Here is a 19,359-nt window from a genome sequence, read left to right as displayed (position 1 = left end):
CAGAATATTGAATTACCAAACCAACAAAATATATTTGTATAAAAAAAATTAATGTGCTATATGCAAATAATTCTCTGCTATGTGCAAAAATTCCTGTGTTATTATGTGCAAAAATCTCTATGTTATATCGATAAATTATATACTATGCGCAGAAATTTTTGCATTATGTACAAAAATTTATATGTTATATCAATAAGTTTATGTTCTCTCTAACCAAAATTTCTATGCTGAAGAATCATAGAGAAAGAGAAGGAAGTGATGTATGCGCACATTTTCTTTTGCTGGGTTTGTGCAACTTAATTGAATTTGGTTAAAAACACGCTTATACTTATAGCATCACCATTATTAATATATGTCCTTTATTTTTAAAAGTAATAAATAATCACAATGACTTTGAGCTATTTAAAAACGTACAAGTAAATCGCATTAGATTTTGAAAATTTAATTTTGATATGAAGACATTTAATTTAAATGCCGGTGAAGATGGAAAAATTTAAAAAGAAAACCTAAATTGCTCGTCCCCAATGCGATTTAAGCATGTAGTTCTTTGGAACAAAAGTGACCCCTGCCATTGCAATTTACACTGTTTTGAAGAAGAGATAAAAGGCAAATGATCAAGAGATGTGAGATTCAAAGGCAAACTTACGTAACCAAAGAGAGCTAATAACGTGATATATTAGTAGCCACAAAAAAATGATAACTTTTGTTCACCACAATAGTGAAATTACAATAACTATAGAAGGAATAACTCTTGGCCGAAAGAAAAAATTTCTAAGATTTTGAATATATAGACATCCAATAACATCAGCCCAAGGGTGTGTTCGATACAAGAGCTTTTTAGTACACAGTGACAGTGAGGTTCACGTATTGTTCTACCATCAGTCCATGCATCCAAAATTCCACAATTGAATTATCTGAAAGATTTGAGGAGATATTCGTGAACTCTAGAGGATTTACACCAAATGTATAGTAAGTTCTGGTTTTAGACTTGTACGAGTGACACCACCTTCATTTACTATATACAACAATCAAAAGTTCAACAATGAAGACGAGACAACAATAGCGGATGATCGACCACTCGAACAACTGTATTCGAGACGATGGAATCACACTATCCAGCATCCACCAAACTATGAAAATTTCAGGGAAGTAAGAGATGTTGTAGGGGATATCATTCAAGATGAGGAGGATGAAGATCCACTAAATATTCTGTATAATATTGATGAAGACTGTTGAGAATTGAAGAAACTTAAGTTTCTTGAAGAACAAGAATACTATTATGAGCAATGAAACTAAAGAGAAGATGAAATGAGAAATTGTGTATTGAATGTGATAAACTGATTCTGTTGAGTTTGTTAGAGAGGACATGCTATTTATACACACAATGCAGCCTCTAGATCTAGATATTTATGCACTATAACAGAATTGGTTCACTCTGCACTACCTAAAGCCAACTAAATCAAAACCTCTCTTTTACACTCTTCAGCACTAGTATACTGACCAAGGAAGTGACCTTCTTATACAAGCTCCTGGTTCTGTTTCAGAGTTACATCAATATCAGAGAAATTTTCCACATTGAATCTAGGTGTGATGCAACAAGTTGATCATGATCGGAGTGGGTTCACATATGAAGGAGAGTTCGTGATCAAACAATGATTTCAAAGCAAAGATGAGGCTATGCTTGTAGTAATGTGAAACATACATTTTGATTAGTGAGGTGTGAAAAATCCTGATTGATTTTGGTTACATTATAATGTATCTATCTATAAACAAGATCTGCCTTGAATTATATGAAAGGTGATTAACAATTTCAATACCCTTTTTTTCTGGATAACAAACTAGTTAACTACTGTTGTCTCTAAACGTATAAATCATATGACAAATTGATGTAAAGCTTGTCAGCAAAACCTGCTTTCCCATTGGTGCTTAAACTTGGAACCACACCTTCTGGCTTCTTGATTTCTGCAATCCAATCAATGCATTCCTCAAAATTGGATAGAAGCAGCGTGATTATAAGTGAAAGAATCATACAGAGGTCTTTCAAATCTTCTGATTGTTAAACAGAAGAGGAACATCATTATGATATCAATTACAAAGGGAACTGGTTTATCCTTTATCCGGAAATGAAAAGTGAAATCTCTGTATCCACACATGCACATTTAAAAAAAACTCTCAAACAATTTAATATTATTATTTTTTATATGATTAAATTAAACAAGTTTTGGGTCAATATACAAAGGAAAGAAGAATACCAGATTATTTAAGCATGTTAGGTTCCTTGTGAGGCCTTGATACAAGCAAGAACCTGAAGAAAATAACTAGAAAAAATTACCAACATAATTAACATCAAAATTGATCAATTAGTAATTAAGCCTCAAGTAATAAGTGCTTAAATTGGCCAGCAGGCACATAAATCAATCAGATAACTTTGTCCAATAATGTCAATAATCCTACCCCCTTGTTTTTCCAGTTGATTCAACAATATAGTTCATGCCTTCCCAAATAAGTGAAAGTGGAACCCAATGGGGAGGATACTTGAACCGCGCAACATCCAAAATAAGAACCATGTCTTTTCCAGCGTGGTAGCCACCTATGGGAGAATAGTGCCCACCTGCTGTCTGCCATAAAAATTTTAGTTACCATTATTAGCATTATGTCTTTTTTTAATTAGAATGACATATATGCACCAACATTATCTTGTCTTATTTGGTTACCAAAAAGCATATTCAGTCATCAAACAGAGAAAGTAAAATTTTAGAGACCATCAACATACATACTTGTTTGAGAGCAGCTCGGTGATATGATGCAATTATATGACAATCATCAGTAGTTGAACACTTAGTGACATATTTGCGAAAATCATCGATAGTGATATTGCTTGCACGAAATGCCTCAACTTTTGCTCCGGCACAATGACCTAAGGATGCAAGTTTCTCGAATGAGATGCCATTAGCTCTGACAGTTTCCAAAGGTCCACAATAATCCAACATAGATTCATCAAACCATCTCCAAGGTCCTACACAGATAAATTTTCCAAAGACAAGGCAAAACTTGAAAACTAGGATTTATTGAATATAATAATGTTAACTGTAACTACAAATTAGAGATGAGGACAATATAACTTATAAAATATATAAATAGATTAATTTTGATTGATTAACAAATTTAGAATGGTTAATATTTGTGGAACAATGAAGGCATACCAACCTTTCCATTTCCTTCCAGGATCAATGGCAAGTGAGTTTAAGACCATGGTTAGACTTGTCAGACCACAATAAGTAAGTTCCGTTTGAGTTTGGAAATGGGAAATCAAACTGTTGAAGCCTTGCATGGTTCCATTTTGATAGGCTTCTAGGAAAAGTTTCTGTCACTCAATGAAAAAACAATTAATATAGCAAACAAAGAACAGGCAATAGCAATAGCAACATAACAACAATTCACTAACACTAACAATAGAGTTTTTTTTTTTTTGGTGACTCACTAACAATAGAGTTTAATTTTAATGTACTGTCAGTGTAAAATATTTTACACAATCCTAAAATTGTATCCGTTCTTTTGAAAAACCATTAATGCAGATAATTTAAAAGGTAGTTATTTTTGTTGAAATGGCGTTACGTAATTGGATGCACATGAAAAACTACTTTATACTAACAATACATCAAAATTAAATAAATAAATAATAATAATAATAATAATAATAATAATAATAATAATAAACTATTTTTTTTGTCTATGATTAGAATATTTAGTGGCGAATTTGACACAGTTAAAGAAAGATGAATCCAACATCAACCACAAACGGCAGGCTTAAAAAACATTGTATCTATACGTGAATAATTCAAGTGTAAGTTAGAAAAATATAGCCTGCATCAATAAATTGCCATTAACAGGTGATAAAAGAATAGTTTGAAACAAGCATACCTTCCCATGGTTGGAAATAAAATCAATTGCAGGGGGTGACGGAAGGAGTCGTTTGTAAAATCCATTCAACATAATTTCTTTTTGAGTTGCTCAATACAAATAGTTCTATCTAATCCTTTCAAGGTTGAGCTATCGATCCCTTCTTGCCAATGTGAAATCCCTTCATCATGATGTTTAATTTGGGTATCAAATCAATTGTGTTATCAGATAAAATCTTTACTATAATATATAATAGCACAATAGTGAGCAGTGGTTTTGCAATTCAATTCTTTCCTATCTTCTTAAAATCAGAGCGAATAACAAATTGAATTTTTAGAGTATGTTTAAAATCATTTGAATTGGAATAGATTTAATTTGTAAAAAATTTAGCTATATTATTAACACATTTATCTGTTATATTTATCATGATCACTACAAGAAATTTCTAGAATAGCAACGGATTTGGCAACCAAGTTTCAACCAAAATTGGTTGCTTATGAACAAGAACTCCCCACAATAATAAATCCATTGTGCATAAAAGCAAGACATGCATATGAACAAGAACTCCCCACAATAATAAATTACTACTTATCTGTATGTTCTGAAAATTCAAATTAAAAAAAAGCAAGAAAAATATATGATCACATATGTCTCTTCTAACACCTCAGCTGAAGAGGTCAACTAGCAAGCCCCTTCTTTGTTTACTTGAAAAAAATTCCAGTTTCATGATAATGCTAAAACTATAATAGGCCAAAGCTCACCGTACAAGTTAATAGGCAAGAAAACATCAAGATTATAAGAGAATAAAGGAGAAACCTTTTCGTCTGATGGAGGCATAACAGTAACCTGGCGAGTGGCTGGATGCAATGTGATACGGAGGGAGACAGAGGCTGACGGACGGCGACTCGTCAAAGCTGGACGCGAGGCTGACTGAGGCTCGAGCGGGTTCAGAGTGGGAGGAAGGGTGCTTGAGGTTCACGTTTTCTTACAAACCTTTAAGGGAAATCGTATAATTTGCAACTTTTAAAGCTAATTTGGAGTAATTTGTTCACAAAACAACCTCTGATTCTAATAGTAAATGGTGAAATTGGTGCTTTAAAGATCATTGATCTTCAATTTAATTTTTGAAATAATTTTTTAATTAAAATTGTCCTCCAAAAGATTTAAAATTAATCGGTCAGTACTTTCGTCTAATTGGATATTTGATTAAAAAAATCTTTTAAGAATTAAATTGGAGATTACTTTATCCTTTAGAAATCAATTTAACTATTTACTCCTAATCCTAATGGATTCAATTTTGTTTAACAAAAATATATTATATTAATCTCTATTAATACTTAACGAAAAAAGGATGAGAATTAATATATAATATTTTTGTCAATCTCAAAAATATAATTAGTATAACTAAAATTTAAAAAATTATTTTAATGCATGCGGTCAATTTCAAAGTTTATTTTAGAATTTAATTTTTCAAATATTTTTTTTAGGATTTGTTTGAATGTTATTCTTGAAAAAAGTATTTTTTTAAATGATACTTTTTTTTAAAATTTTTTACAAAAATAAAAATAATTTTATGTTTGAATATTTTATTTAAAAAGATCTTTTTATTTATTAATTATATTTTGGTAAAATAATATAAAAATATTTTTTGTTTATTTATTATATAAAAAAATATATTTTAAAAAAAAATATTTTTAATAAAAAATATAAATTCTAACTTTTCAATTTTTTTATTAGTACTTTTATTTTTATTATTAAAAATTTACTAAATACACTAAAAAATTAAAAAAATATTTACTTTTTTATCAATTTAATGGCATTTAAACAAGTACTTAATTTATTTCTATTAAAATGGTACAAAATTAACGAGGTGATATTAGAGAAAATTAAGTTGTCTCAGTCCTTTATGGTGGATGATGATCCATTTATTGATCCAATTTGGAAATGAATCATCATACAGAGCTATCATATTAGAAATGATTTGATTTATGGTCATACTGTATATAATCAGATATGATTTAATTTTATTTGTTCATTAAGAAATATACTATTTTTTATATAATTAGAGTGAAAAATAGATCCAGTCGAACAGAATTATAATTATAATAAATTTAGTTTATGTCATAAATAGATGATTTAAATTTAGGTTTATTATTTTTTTTAGACTTTTTTAGTTTTTTAGGTTTAAATCCAATTTATTTAAAATACGATAAATTCACAAACCTATTTAAAAAACCTGTTTCGTATTCTAGATTAATTTTTTTTAGTTTTATTTAGTATTTAATATGAGTGAATATCTAAATTAAAAGTAAATATCTAAACTAAGAATAATTTATTATTATAAAAAATATTTTAACGAATCAGCACAACAAATTTTATAGGTTTTTTTTTAAATCTATTTTCTAGCTTTTTTAAGTAATAATTTTTATAAAAATCTAAATCTAACCTATTTAATAAAATAAGTGGTATTGAGTCAAATCTAAAATGAGTCAAACTACAAATTTCTGTTGAGTAACCTGGTCCACTTTTAGCCCCACATAAAATGATTTGATTAATGATTGTTGTTTTTATTTTGTTGAGGTCTGTTATATATACAAGTCTTACAAGTTGCTACACATACGGGTCTTTTAATGCATTATTCAACTGCTTCTTGTTTTCAAAGCATCTTCTTCCTCTTCCTCTTCCTCTTCCTCTTCCTCTTCTTCTTCGTTTTTTTTTTTTTTTTTTTCGATTTTCATGGTTTCTGAAATCAAGCTTTGAAATCGTTTTGAAGATAATGAAATTTCAGAAATACACCCAAACGATTACAGAAATACACCCAAACAATTATAGAAATACACCAAAAGGATTACAGAAATACACCCAAACGGCTACAGGAATTCACCCAAATGATTATAGAAATACACCCAAAAGATTACAGAAATACACCCAAAGAATTTAAGAAATACACCCAAAATTCGTTGAAGTACACCTTATGCATAATTCAGAACTCTTTCTCTTTCTCCTCTTCATCTTCTGCTGCTGAGAAGGCAAAAAACGAAAGAAAAGGAGAAGAAGAAGAGTAAGAGGAAGAAGAACGTGCAGCAAGAAAAAGAAGATGAAGGAGAAAGAGAAGGTAAGAAACGAAAGAAAAGAAGAAGAAGAAGAAGACAAAGAGGAAGAAGAACGGTTCGAAACGCGTTTTGAGCGTTAATTTTGATTGGACTTGTAAGGCTTACAAGTCTTAATCGCTTGTATGCGAAGAATTTCTCTAATTGAAATATTATACATTTATATATATATATATATATATATATTATTTTATATATTTTTAATAAAATAATTAGATACAAGAACAATTAAATCTATTATATAATAAAATAATTAAGTTTATGATAATATAATAATTTTTTTACAGCAATATAATTATTTTGTTTAGACACTAAATACAATATTCCAATATGATAGTTAATTAGATAATTGATATATTAATACACATTTAAATTCTTAAAATACGAAATAAAAAGGATAATAACTATTATCAAATTGAAGATGCCTCTTTGGTTTTCAACTTTTTATTTTAAATATTTTTTATTTTCCTTCTACATTTAGACGAAACCTCTTTAATTTATAAGGATTTATGTAGATAAACAAGACAAATATTTTCTTGCTCTTTAATTTAGTTTCATCTATACCTACGAAAAAGTTTCTTATTGTATATATTATCAATTTTATGAAATTTATTTATTAATTTATTGATTCATTTATTACTTTGATTTATGTTCCTTAATTCTATATCTTGATTGCTATAAAAGCATATTATTCTATATTTTGTAAGTTTTTTGTTGTTGACTATATTTTGTAAATTGTTCTTTTCTCATCTTAGCTTCCTCTAATCCTCTTTCATTCTATCTCTCTATTGTGACATAAACTTTTTTTTTTTTTTTACGCTACTCTTTTTTACATCTTTTATTTTCTCTCTTTGCCTTCTTTTTAATTATTTATTTTATTTTTATTCCTAACTAGATTTATTATATTTCATCACATATTCTTCTTGAATTTAAATATTTTTTATTAAAAGATAAATTTATCATTGATTCTTTAATTTGTTTATATCTAATTTTAGGAATGTATATAAGTCAAGAGGAGAAGTCAAATTTATCTTAATCTAGACTTAGCTTTTAAATAATAGTTGGGTCTATTTTTTAGACTTTTATCCAACTCTAAACTTAATAAAATTATACTATTTTTGAGTTACATTAAAATCAGGTCTAGACTAAAAAAGTCTAGATCTTAATAAATGTTATATCAAAAATTATGATGTACTTATTTATAAAGGAAAAAAAAAAAATATATATATATATATATATATATATATATATATTACCGTAAAATTGATATCTATATTTAAACTTAAGTTTGTTTATAAATTCTAATTTCATATTTTTTAATTTATTTTTAATTTATCAAGTATGATTAAATCAATAAAATAATAAATTTATAATTAATATAATATAATATTAAAATTAATTTAAAATATATATACTTTTTTAATTTTCTTAGAATATACATAAACTAAGTAAATCGAATTCATTTTAATTTAGATTCGACTCTAAATAATAATAGAATTTATTTATGAGATTTTTATTCAACTTTAGATCCGATAAAATTAATCTCCAAAATATTTAAATTTGAACCGAATCTTCAAATCAACCGCATCGTATACACTATACACCCTTATCTGATTCTTTATTTTGTGCGTAATATTGCTGAAATATGGACTCATTTTGCCCATTACTAAATATAAGATTTGGTGGACTAACAAAACTCTCGTTCTCGTAGTTATTTATTGATTTTGGAGATTTTATTTTATTTTTTATTATTTTATATTATATAATACATGTTAATAATCAATGAAATCACCGCATATATAACTTTTGATATTTATTTGTAGATACTTTCTGCAACTTAAAATAATTATTTTTTTTATCTGCATATTCAATTTTAACTTTTAAAGATATTAAACTATTTATTTTTATTTATTTTTTTTAATTTTTTTATTTTACTCTCTTAATAAAAATAAAAACAAAAAAATTAAACAAAGAAAAAAAATATATAATAATACAAAATTACTTAGAAGAGAATGAACTTACATTCAGGGACGGATATACGGGAGCGAGTAGAGGCCTTGCCCTCCAGTTTTTTTAAAAAAAATTAATAGTAATAAGTTATTAAGTATGATTTAATTTTTTAAAAAATTTATTTAGTATTTAGTTTAATATAAATAAAAGTCTAATCTAACTTAAATATTAATGATTTTTAATATCTAAAAAATAAGTAACAATATTTAAAAAATCTGAAAAGATATTATTACTAATATTTTTAAATCAAATAAAATTTTTCAAATCTCATAAAGTGGATTTTTTTTCCTTTTGTGAGCGTCCTTCTTGATTCATTTGGTATTAATTCTCTATGTTTCAATTACTACAACCGAGAGATCTTTTTCAGCTATGAATGTTGTGAAGAATAACTCAGAAACAAAATGAAAGATAAATTTCTTGCTAATTATCTTTTAATTATATTAAAAAAATTGCTGAAAAATTTAACACAGATTCTATTATCGATGAATTTTATGATAAAAAAAATCGACCACTTCGTTAATAAAAAATACATACATATTTTTTGTATTTTAAAATATATTCTCTATTGGTATATTTTTGTAAAATATTTTACATTATATAATTTTTTGCATACTTTTTTAATATTATATATGTTATTGCCCCATGATAATATTTCTGGATCCGTCTCCGCTTAAATTCATTCAACAAAAAAAGAAATAATAAGAAAAAAAAGAAAAAAAATGCAACTTTAAAAGAAAATATTTTGTGTATTTACAGTCAATTTTAGTGTAAAACTAAGATATTTATAAGCATTGTTTAAAAATTTTCGTTGTATATATACTGATTAGTTCTGCATAATTCAAAATTCTTCCTCTTTCTCATCCCCATTTTCTGCTGCTTCTTTTTTTTCATCATCATAACCATCTTCTTCTTCTTTATTTTATTATTCATATTTTTCTTTTTGTTTTACCTTCTTATTTTTTTTTGTTTTACTCTTTTAATAAGAATAAAACAAAAAAATTAAACAAAGAAAAAAATATGTAATGCTCCAAAATTACTTGGAAGAGGATGAACTTATATTCATTCAACTAAAAGAAATAAAGAAATAAGGAAAAAAAAAGAAAAAATGCAGCATTAAAGAAAATATTTTTGTGTTTTTACAACCAATTTCAGTGTAAAACTAAGATATTTATATGTATTGTTTAAAATTTTTGGTGTTTTTGTACTGATAAGTTCTGCATAATTCAAAACCCTTCCTCTTCCTCTTCCTCTCCCTCGTCTTCTACTTCTTCTTCTTTTTCCTTTTTCATCATCATCGCCATCTTCTTATTCTTTTTTTTCTTATTCATCTTTTCTTTCTTATTTTACATTCTCAAGTTTTTTTTTTGTTTTATACTCTTAACAATAATAAAAACAAAAAAAATCAAACAAAGAAAAAAAAAGAACATATAATGTTGCAAAATTACTTAGAAGGTGATGAATTTATATTCATTCAACTAAAAGAAAGAAAGAAATAAGAAAAAGAAGAAGGAGAAAGAAAATATAGCATTAAAGAAAATATTTTTGTGTATTTATAGCCAATTTCGATGTAAAACTAAGATATTTATATGTATTGTTTAAGAGTTTTCGATGTATGTGTACTAATAAGTTCTGCATAATTTAAAACTCTTCATTTCCTCCCCCTCATCTTATGATGCTTCTTCTTTATCTTTTTTTTTTATCATCATCATCTACTTCTTCTTTTTTTTTTCTTATTCATCTTTTTCTTCTTGTTTTACCTTTTAAGTTTATTTTTGTTTTACTCTCTTAACAAGAATAAAAACGAAAAAATCAAACAAAAAAGAAAAAAAACACATAATGCTGCAAAATTTACTTCGAAGAGGATGAACATACATTCATTCAACTAAGAAAAGAAAAAAATAAGAAAAGAAGAAGAAGAAAGTGCAATATTAGAGAAAAATATTTTTGTGTATTTATATTAAATTTTGGTGTAAAACCAAGATATTTATGTGTATTGTTAAGAATTTTTGGTATATTTATACTGATAAGTTTTACATAATTCAAAATTCTTTCTCTTCTTCCTCATCGTCTTCAAATGTTTATTCTTCTTATTTTATTTTCTCATAATTCTTTTTGGGAGGAAAAAATTAAATAAAGAAAAAATGCATAATGTTACAAAACCAATAGAAAGAGAAAGAGAAAAAAAATGCAGCAACAATAAAAAGAAAAAAAAGTAAAGGAAGAAGGAATGTGAAGAAAAAGAGGAAAAAACACAAAAAAGAAAGGAAAAAAAAAGGAAGAAGAACGCGAGATATAAATGTTGGAGGAGGAATGACGTGATTTTATATGCGAATGGCCGGCCGACCGATCCGACGGCCTCACGCGGCTGAACTGAGAGGCGACTCGAATGTCACCTCCTCTTTCATGAAGCACCTCACAACCATTTCATGAGGTACCTAACAGCCAGAAAGTAAGTTTCCTAGAAGATAGGTCTACTCATGTAGTTCCCGTTCTAGTACATATTATATAAGGGGAAGGCCCTACCCCTCCTCGATACGTCACCTATCCTTTACCCTAACTGTCGCCTTTGTATGAATACTGATTTGAGCGTTAAAGTCCTTTTACAGTAACCCCTCCTCCGCCTCGAATTGCCAACTCGGTGGGATCTCATACCCGATATCTTCCTCTTTACAACAGTCCGGGAGACCCAATATGCGAAGGTGAATCGGAGCCGACCTCCCGACCGTTTTCTAAAAAAATTTGTAATATAAATTGTGTTATTTATATTATTTTTTATTAGTTTAATATTAATGATAATTAATTATAGTAAGAGTACATAAGGAGTAGATAATAAAGTTAACTACAGTATTTTTCAGTTTTTAATTTTTATTTATTTTAAAATTTTTAAATGAATGAAAATAGAAAACTAAACAAAATATTTTATAATTAATTTATGTACTTCTTATGTACTCTATTATAATTAATTACCATCAACGTTAAACTAAAACTAAAAAAAATATTTTATGATTAATTTTATATATTCCTTACATACTTCTATTTTAATTAATTACTATTAATATTAAACTAAAAAAATAAATTATATAACAAATTATATGAGAAGTGCCCCCAATTATAATGAAACAGTGAAAATAAAATTCATAAATTTAATAAATTCATAAAAAAAAATAACAGACACAGGTTGAGAAAACATGGCGAATTGGCAAGTGAGGTGAATTATCCAACTTGCTACAAGCACCTGAGAAAAAGGGAAGTAAAGAAGGTAGCCCACTCCAATCTCTTATTTGTAATCCTCTCTCTACTACTATAAATTATGTCTTCTATTCCACTTTTATAACTGCATTATCAATTGATGAGCTCAATTCATGTTGTTGTTCCTCGTATGTAAAAGTTACAAAAGAAAACTCAAAAAAAAGTTTCACAGAGCAAAAAGAAAATGATGTGAAACGTGATAGCAGAAAGAAGAGAGAATCAGAGAATATAGGAGTGATTATTAAATTTGGATAAATTAAATTAGAATACAAAATTACGTACTCCATGCACAATAAAAAAATATATAGACCTCACAATTAATTTTGTTCTTTTTTTTAATATCCCTCAAACTGAGGTATGAATTCTGAAATAGTTTCATGAAAAAGTTTTTAAGATTCAATCAAACAGTAAAGTAACGGTCATAATATAAAATAATGTGATAACCAAAATGAAACTGCACAGTACAAGAAAGTATAATGAAACGATGAAGAAGCACTTACCATGCCATGCTGAGAAGTGAAATCAACGGTTGTAAATGACGGAAGAAAAAGCTTGTAAAATCCCCTATGTTCATGGTAAGTGATGTATATATAAGAAAATGTGTAATATAAATTGTGTTAGTTAAATTATTTTTTTATTAATTTAATATTAATGATAATTAATTATAATAAAAGTATATAAGAAGTAAATCAGGTTAATCACAATATTTTTTTCAGTTTTTTATTTTCATTTATTTTAAAATTTCAAATGAATGAAAATAGAAAAATGAACAAAATATTTTATAGTTAATTTTATGTACTCTTATTATAATTAATTACCATCAATATTATACTAAAACTAAAAAAATATTTTATGATGTATTCTTTATATATTTTTATGTACTCTTATTATAATTAATTACTATCAGTGTTAAACTAAAACTAAAAAATATTTTGTGATGTATTTTTTATATATTCTTACTATAATTAATTACTATCAACATTAAACTAACAAAAAAAATAAACTATATAACAAATTATATGAGAAGTGCAACCAAATGACCAATTACAATGAAACATTGAAAATAACAATTCAAAAAATTAATAAATCCATAAAGGAATAAATATCAGAAACAGGTTGAGAAAGCATAGTGAATTGGCAAGTCAGGTGAAGTATTCAACATGCTACAGTTCAATTCATGCCGTTGCTCCTCTCTCTACTACTATAAATTATTTGTCTCCTATTCTACTTTTATAACTGCATTATCAATTGATGAGCTCAATTCATGCTGTTGCTCCTCGTATGTAAAGGTTACAAAAGAAAACTCATAAAGAAAGCTCCACAGAGTAAAAAGAAAATTATGTGATAGCAGAAAGAAGAGAGAACTAGAAAATATAGAAGTGATTATTAGATTTGGGTAAATTGAATTAGAATATAAGATTATGTATCCTGTACACAATGAAAAATATATATAGACCTCACAATTAACTTTTATCTTTCTCTTTAATATCCTCTCAAACTGAGGTATAAGCTTGAATCTGCCAAATAAATGATGGAACAATGGTCTAGTGAAGGAATATGTACTGCATAAAAGGATTTCTGATTTACCAGGTCTCTAAGGAAGTGAAGGTCCAACTCCAAATGTTTGCATCTACTGTAAAATATAGGATTGGCAACAAGAAGACATGCATTTTCATTGTCACAGTATAGAGTATGTGGAGTAGGCTGACGAACGAATATGTAATTCACCAGAAATTGCTGTATTGAGATAATTTCAGTTTGAGCTCCACACATATCTCGGTATTCTCTAGACATTTTTTCATTGTTCAAGAGTTGGATTGTGAAGAAATTGAGACATACGATTTACAGCAAATATAATATCGGGTCTAAAAAAATTAAATAATACAAAAAAATAAAAAATTAAAATTAAAATAAAAAAAATTATATAGAAGTTGCTGTATTGAGATGATTTCAATTTTAGCTCCACACATATCAGTATTCTCTAGATATTTTTCTAGTATTGAAGAGTTGGATTGTGAAAAAATTGAGACACGATTTACAGCAAATATAATATCGAGTCTAGTCATTGTTAAATACTGCAAACCCTCAACTATGGATCTATATTTCATTGGATTATCAAATGGTTCTATATCATTGGTAGCTTTGAATCAGTAGCCATTGGAGTTGGTAATGGTTTAAAATTGGCCATTCGAGATTTGGATATCAACTCTCTAGCATACTTTGTCTAAGATATCATGATATCTCCGTGAGGAAGATATGTAGCTTGAAGGACCAGAAAATAGTTGAACATGCCAAGATCTTTCAAAGAGAATTTATTATTCAATTGAGCTATCAAAGACTCAATTTCTCCCGAATTGTTACTTGTAACAATTATATTGTAACACCCCAATTACCTTAAGCTTTACCTCTAGCCGTAAAGCAAAGGTTAATCAGAGGATACGACAGTTCTAAGACTTATACATACATACATACATACATACATACATACATACATACATACATACATACATACATACATACATATAAGGGAATAATATATTCTAGAAGCCCGATGAAGGATTAAGCTCAAATTACAGAATTACAAAAGCATGAGACGTTCACACGAAGCTAACGCATAAGATGCAAGGTATAGGTATAAGAGAATAAAACATATATAGATATAAGAATATAATAATCCTAGAGAACTAGCCGCAGCTTGCGGAGTTTAAGCCGACTAGATACAAATAGAAATATACAGAGTTTTAGAATTAAAACAGCTTATACAACCTATCTCTCAAGTAAGCCTCTACGGCCATAAAGATAAAACACAAAAGATGTGAGAGTAACTATAACAAAGCAAAATAAATTAAACCAAGGAGGAAACATACTCCGCTCTGTCACCATATCTGCAATCTCACCGAAGTAGATTACGACCTGCATCTGAAAAATAACAACAAAGTATGGAATGAGAACCGGAGGTTCTCAGTATGGCAACAGTGCCCAATGATGTAAGATGTAAGGCTCTGGGACGCCGAAGGCAATCCTAGAACTCCACATCACATACTGATATTCAAGCTTAGAACAAAATAAATAAAAGAACTTAAACCATAAACCAGGGTTATCTAAGCTTAGGGGGATTCTAACTAATACTAATCACACCGCTGTATCCCACAGCCTTCGCCAACCTTACCTCCGTGCGATCCCATCGCTACCGCCTACCTAACCTCCTCAGCACCAGACAATCACAATTAATGCAAACAAATAAAACACAAGTAGAAGCATATAAAGCAAGTAGTTCAAGTAAGCAAATAGACATGTTATACAATTAGGCAAATTCACGTAATCAAAGCAAACAAGCACGTAAAAGATGTATATGATGAATGCCTATCCTATTGGCTCGTGATATCACTTTTCGGTCCATAAATGCCAACCCGACACATCCTTTTGGATGTCGCTTTTCTGCCGCACCCACGAATATAGTGTCGGACACAGTCTATTCACCCACGGATATAGTGCCGGGCACACTTGCATGTGTAACCCAAGGATATAGTGCCTGGCACACTCTTGCAGCAGAAAAGATTATCAATCATAGGTCAATCCCAAGGGCATAATACCCTGCACACTTATCATACTTAACCCAAGGATATAGTGCCTGACACACTTTCATTATTCAACAAGATCATCATTCCTCTTTGAGTCTTCAACTCATCATAACCATCATCAATTCATTACTTCCATTCCGGGCTCATTAGTTCATCAATTTTCCAATTCATTGTCAACAATCACCATATGCACCACTCTTCCTTCTCTCTCAACTAACTCTTCTACAATACACCAGAAACCTAAACCTCCGTTTGCTAGCTTTTCAGAGAAAATCTCAAATCAAACCCCCTAGGACCTTTTTCATGTTCTAGTACCCGAAAATAAGTCAAAGAGTCTTAAAATGGTGTTATAGAAGATTATAACCTTGTCGGGAAGGTGAAATAGTTGAAAACAAAGTTTAAAATTATGAAACAGGGCGTGTGCGTCCGCACAAGGGTATGCGTGCACACACCCAAGATTTTGAAAGTGTGCGTATGCACAAGTACTAAAATTTATAAAGTCTGTTCACTCGCACAAGATGTGCGAGCGCCCCTAACAGACGTTCCTTCCCGACTTGTGCGTGCGCACAGGGCTATGTGTCCGCACAGGTCATAATTCTTCATTGGTGTGCGCGCGCACAACCTATGCTAGCGCTGCTACCAGAGCCCTTTCCCTTACCTGTGCGTACGCACAGGTCTGTGCGTCCGTACAGAATAACATTTTCGCAGGGTTGTGCGTGCGCACAAGGCTGTGCATGCACACATATCAGAAATCCTGAAATTCTGCAAATTTGCAGAATTTCAGATTTTCAATACCAACTTTGAATGATCATAATTTCCTCTACAAAATTCCAAATTTCGCAAACTTTATATCAAATCGAAGGGTTTTCAAGAATCTTCAAATATAAACCAAATTCAACAAATTTTGAAAATCGAGGCAAAAATTATGATCAGACAAAGTTCACCAAAATTCTTTTTCACCCAAAACCTCAAATCCTCAAATTTAACCATCTCTCAATTCAAAACCAAACCAAACCATGTCCAACCATCATAAACCACTACTACATACAACATCTTACCATTTCATATCATCCTTCTCAATTTCACACCTAAATTACTAAGCCATTACATCATATCTCACTACCAATCCAAAATTTCCAAATTCAATCATAAGTCCACAGTCATAATCATCATCAACCAACAACAACCTCAACAACCAAAATAAATCTCAACATTCATCATCAACCCTCATAATCACTAAAATACCAACAATCATCATCAATTCATATAATCATTATTATTATTATTCCAATCCCTTCTACACAACGCCACTATCACATTAATATCCATCATTATTCGTCCACAATAACAACAACACTCCTCAAAAATAATAATTCACACATTCATCAATAATCAATATTTTTAACAACATCAACAATAATTCTCATCATCAAACATATATCACAAACATCAACATATTCAATCCTATCTTAGGGTCAACTAGCCTAAGTGTCCATAAACATTACATATTACATAAAAGAAACCAAAATCATACCTTGGCCGATTTCCAAATACACCAAACACCAAAACGAAGCCACCAAGCTTGATCCAAAGCCTCAACCAACTTCAACCAACACCAAAGCTCAAACTAACAACACATATATATACCAACATCAAATCCTAAGATACACAAAGCAACTAAACACAAGGGTTTAGTAAAACCTTACCTTACCCAACGTGAGTAGGGGTAAAATCCAATAATTATCCGCTACTAGAGACTACCTAAACAACCAAAACCACAAAATCTTCTCATAAACTATACATGAAAACGTGCAGAATCTAGGGCTGGAAACTGGGATGTGAAGAGAGAGATCTTACCAGATTTGCTTAGATAGAAATGTAGAGCTTGTCGAGAGCTTCACGTGGTCGCAAACGGCTCGTCAATCGGAGCTCCGGATCAAAAGTTATGGCTCCCGGAAGATGGAGGTGAATAGTGCACTCTCTCTTCTTCCTCCCTTCTCTCTTACCAGCGCCCCTTTCTCTTTTTGGGGAGCAAATGAGCTGAAAAGCTCATTAAAGGAAAGGAGCTTATATATGTTGGACCTTGGGCCCGGTTTGGGTCCGGTCCAACCCGTTAGAGTTTACCTTTAAGATTAATGTTCGGTTTTCGATTCCAAATTATTTTTATCTTCTCAAAATAATAAATCAATTTTCAAAATCTTATTTTTCCAAAATACGCAGTACTGAACAGACCAGAGCCGGTACTGCCGGCTTAATCGCCAGTACGCATTTTTACAAAAACTTTTCGAAAGAAATACATTTTCCAACTTAGAAAAATTCACCGAAACCAAATTTCTCATTTATATTTTCAAATTAAAACTTCTAAATTTTGAATCTATTTCGGGCACTAAAATTATTTTATTAAAACGGTTTTACGTGAAAACGCAAGTTCTTACATCCTCCCCTCCTTAAAAAGATTTTCGCCCTCAAAAATCCGAATCACGCGTTGGGATATATATATACATATATTCCCCACGAAGCATCATACTTTCAACGTTACTAATCCAACAAGTTGCCAAGGCACCTCGTTCACCATCATCCTACCGTGTCGACGTTCTCTTTCGCCAACTCCTCCATAGAATAGTTCACTCGGATAGGCAGAAAATGAGCGGATTTGGTTAAGCGAACCACGATCACCCAAACCGCATCATTGCCCACTTCCACTGAGGAATCTCAAGAGGATGTATCATTCCTGACGGCTTCTGATGCTCTATCTTTGCCTTCTGACACGTCAAACACTGGGATGCCACTGTAGCTACATCACCTTTCATCCCAAGCCACCAGAACATCTTCTTTAAGTTATAATACATCTTCGTGCTTCCAGGATGAACAGAAAATCCACTGTAGTGAGCCCCCGACAACAAGTCTTGTCTCAAACTTCCGACATCCTGTTTGCAAACTCTCCCTTTATCTTTCCACAATCTTTCACCCTCCTTAGCAAATTCTTCACGTCTCTTATCACCAACTGGTTGCAACAATTTTTTGAAGTTTCCGCTCATCTTACTGAGCCCTCTGAATCTCCGTCTTAAACGTGCTTGAAATCTGCAACTGGTTCAAACAAGCTCTTCCGGCCACCTCACCAATGTCCAGCTTAAGATCCACATACTTATCCACTAACTCCTCTTCCTTGATTCTCACCCAAGCAATTGTTAAGCATTTCTGACCCAATGCATATGCGACCACCTTCGCCTCTCAAGGATGATAACTCAGTTCAAAATCATAATCCTTTAGCAACTCCATCTGTCTTCTCCAATGCATTTTAAGCTATTTCTGATCAAAGACATACTTGAGACTCTCATGATCAGAAAAGATGCTAAACCTCACTCCGCACAGGTGGTGCCTTCAAATCTCCGGTGCAAACACAATCGCCGCTAATTCCAGATCATGAGTTGAATAGTTTACCTCATGCAGTCCCAGCTGACGCGATGCGTAAGCTACCACACTCCGGTATTGCATCAACACGCAACTTA

General features: G+C 30.0%; 1 protein-coding gene across 1 annotated transcript; it reads right to left on the bottom strand.

The window, feature by feature from the left end:
* Window positions 1-1,685: 1,685 nt before the first annotated feature.
* Window positions 1,686-4,897, bottom strand: LOC107634183 (glutathione gamma-glutamylcysteinyltransferase 1-like). The gene is made up of 7 exons (XM_016337753.3): window positions 4,717-4,897; window positions 3,922-4,081; window positions 3,208-3,364; window positions 2,778-3,016; window positions 2,455-2,618; window positions 2,253-2,305; window positions 1,686-1,962 (listed from the first exon to the last, which is right to left on the bottom strand). The coding sequence occupies exons 2-6, from the start codon at window positions 3,991-3,993 to the stop codon at window positions 2,257-2,259; spliced, it is 681 nt and encodes a 226-aa protein (XP_016193239.1). The 5' UTR covers window positions 3,994-4,081; window positions 4,717-4,897; the 3' UTR covers window positions 1,686-1,962; window positions 2,253-2,256.
* Between the last annotated feature and the right edge of the window lie 14,462 nt (window positions 4,898-19,359).

This window comes from Arachis ipaensis, chromosome B3 (genome assembly GCF_059453495.1).
Source record: "Arachis ipaensis isolate K30076 ecotype BB chromosome B3, ASM5945349v1, whole genome shotgun sequence".
NCBI classification, from domain to species: Eukaryota; Viridiplantae; Streptophyta; class Magnoliopsida; order Fabales; family Fabaceae; genus Arachis; species Arachis ipaensis.
The sequence above is the reverse complement of the archived record's forward strand: the minus strand, read 5'-3'. Positions and strand labels throughout refer to the sequence as shown.

What these genes read in the sequence shown, in the direction of transcription:
- LOC107634183 (XM_016337753.3), bottom strand. Translation starts at nt 3,993, where the DNA reads ATGTTGAATGGATTTTACAAACGACTCCTTCCGTCACCCCCTGCAATT. An exon ending in TCCTGGAAGGAAATGGAAAG is followed by an intron (nt 3,017 to 3,207) that starts GTTGGTATGCCT and finishes TTATCTGTGTAG; the next exon opens with GACCTTGGAGATGGTTTGAT. An exon ending in TCAACTGGAAAAACAAGGGG is followed by an intron (nt 2,306 to 2,454) that starts GTAGGATTATTG and finishes TATTTTCTTCAG; the next exon opens with GTTCTTGCTTGTATCAAGGC.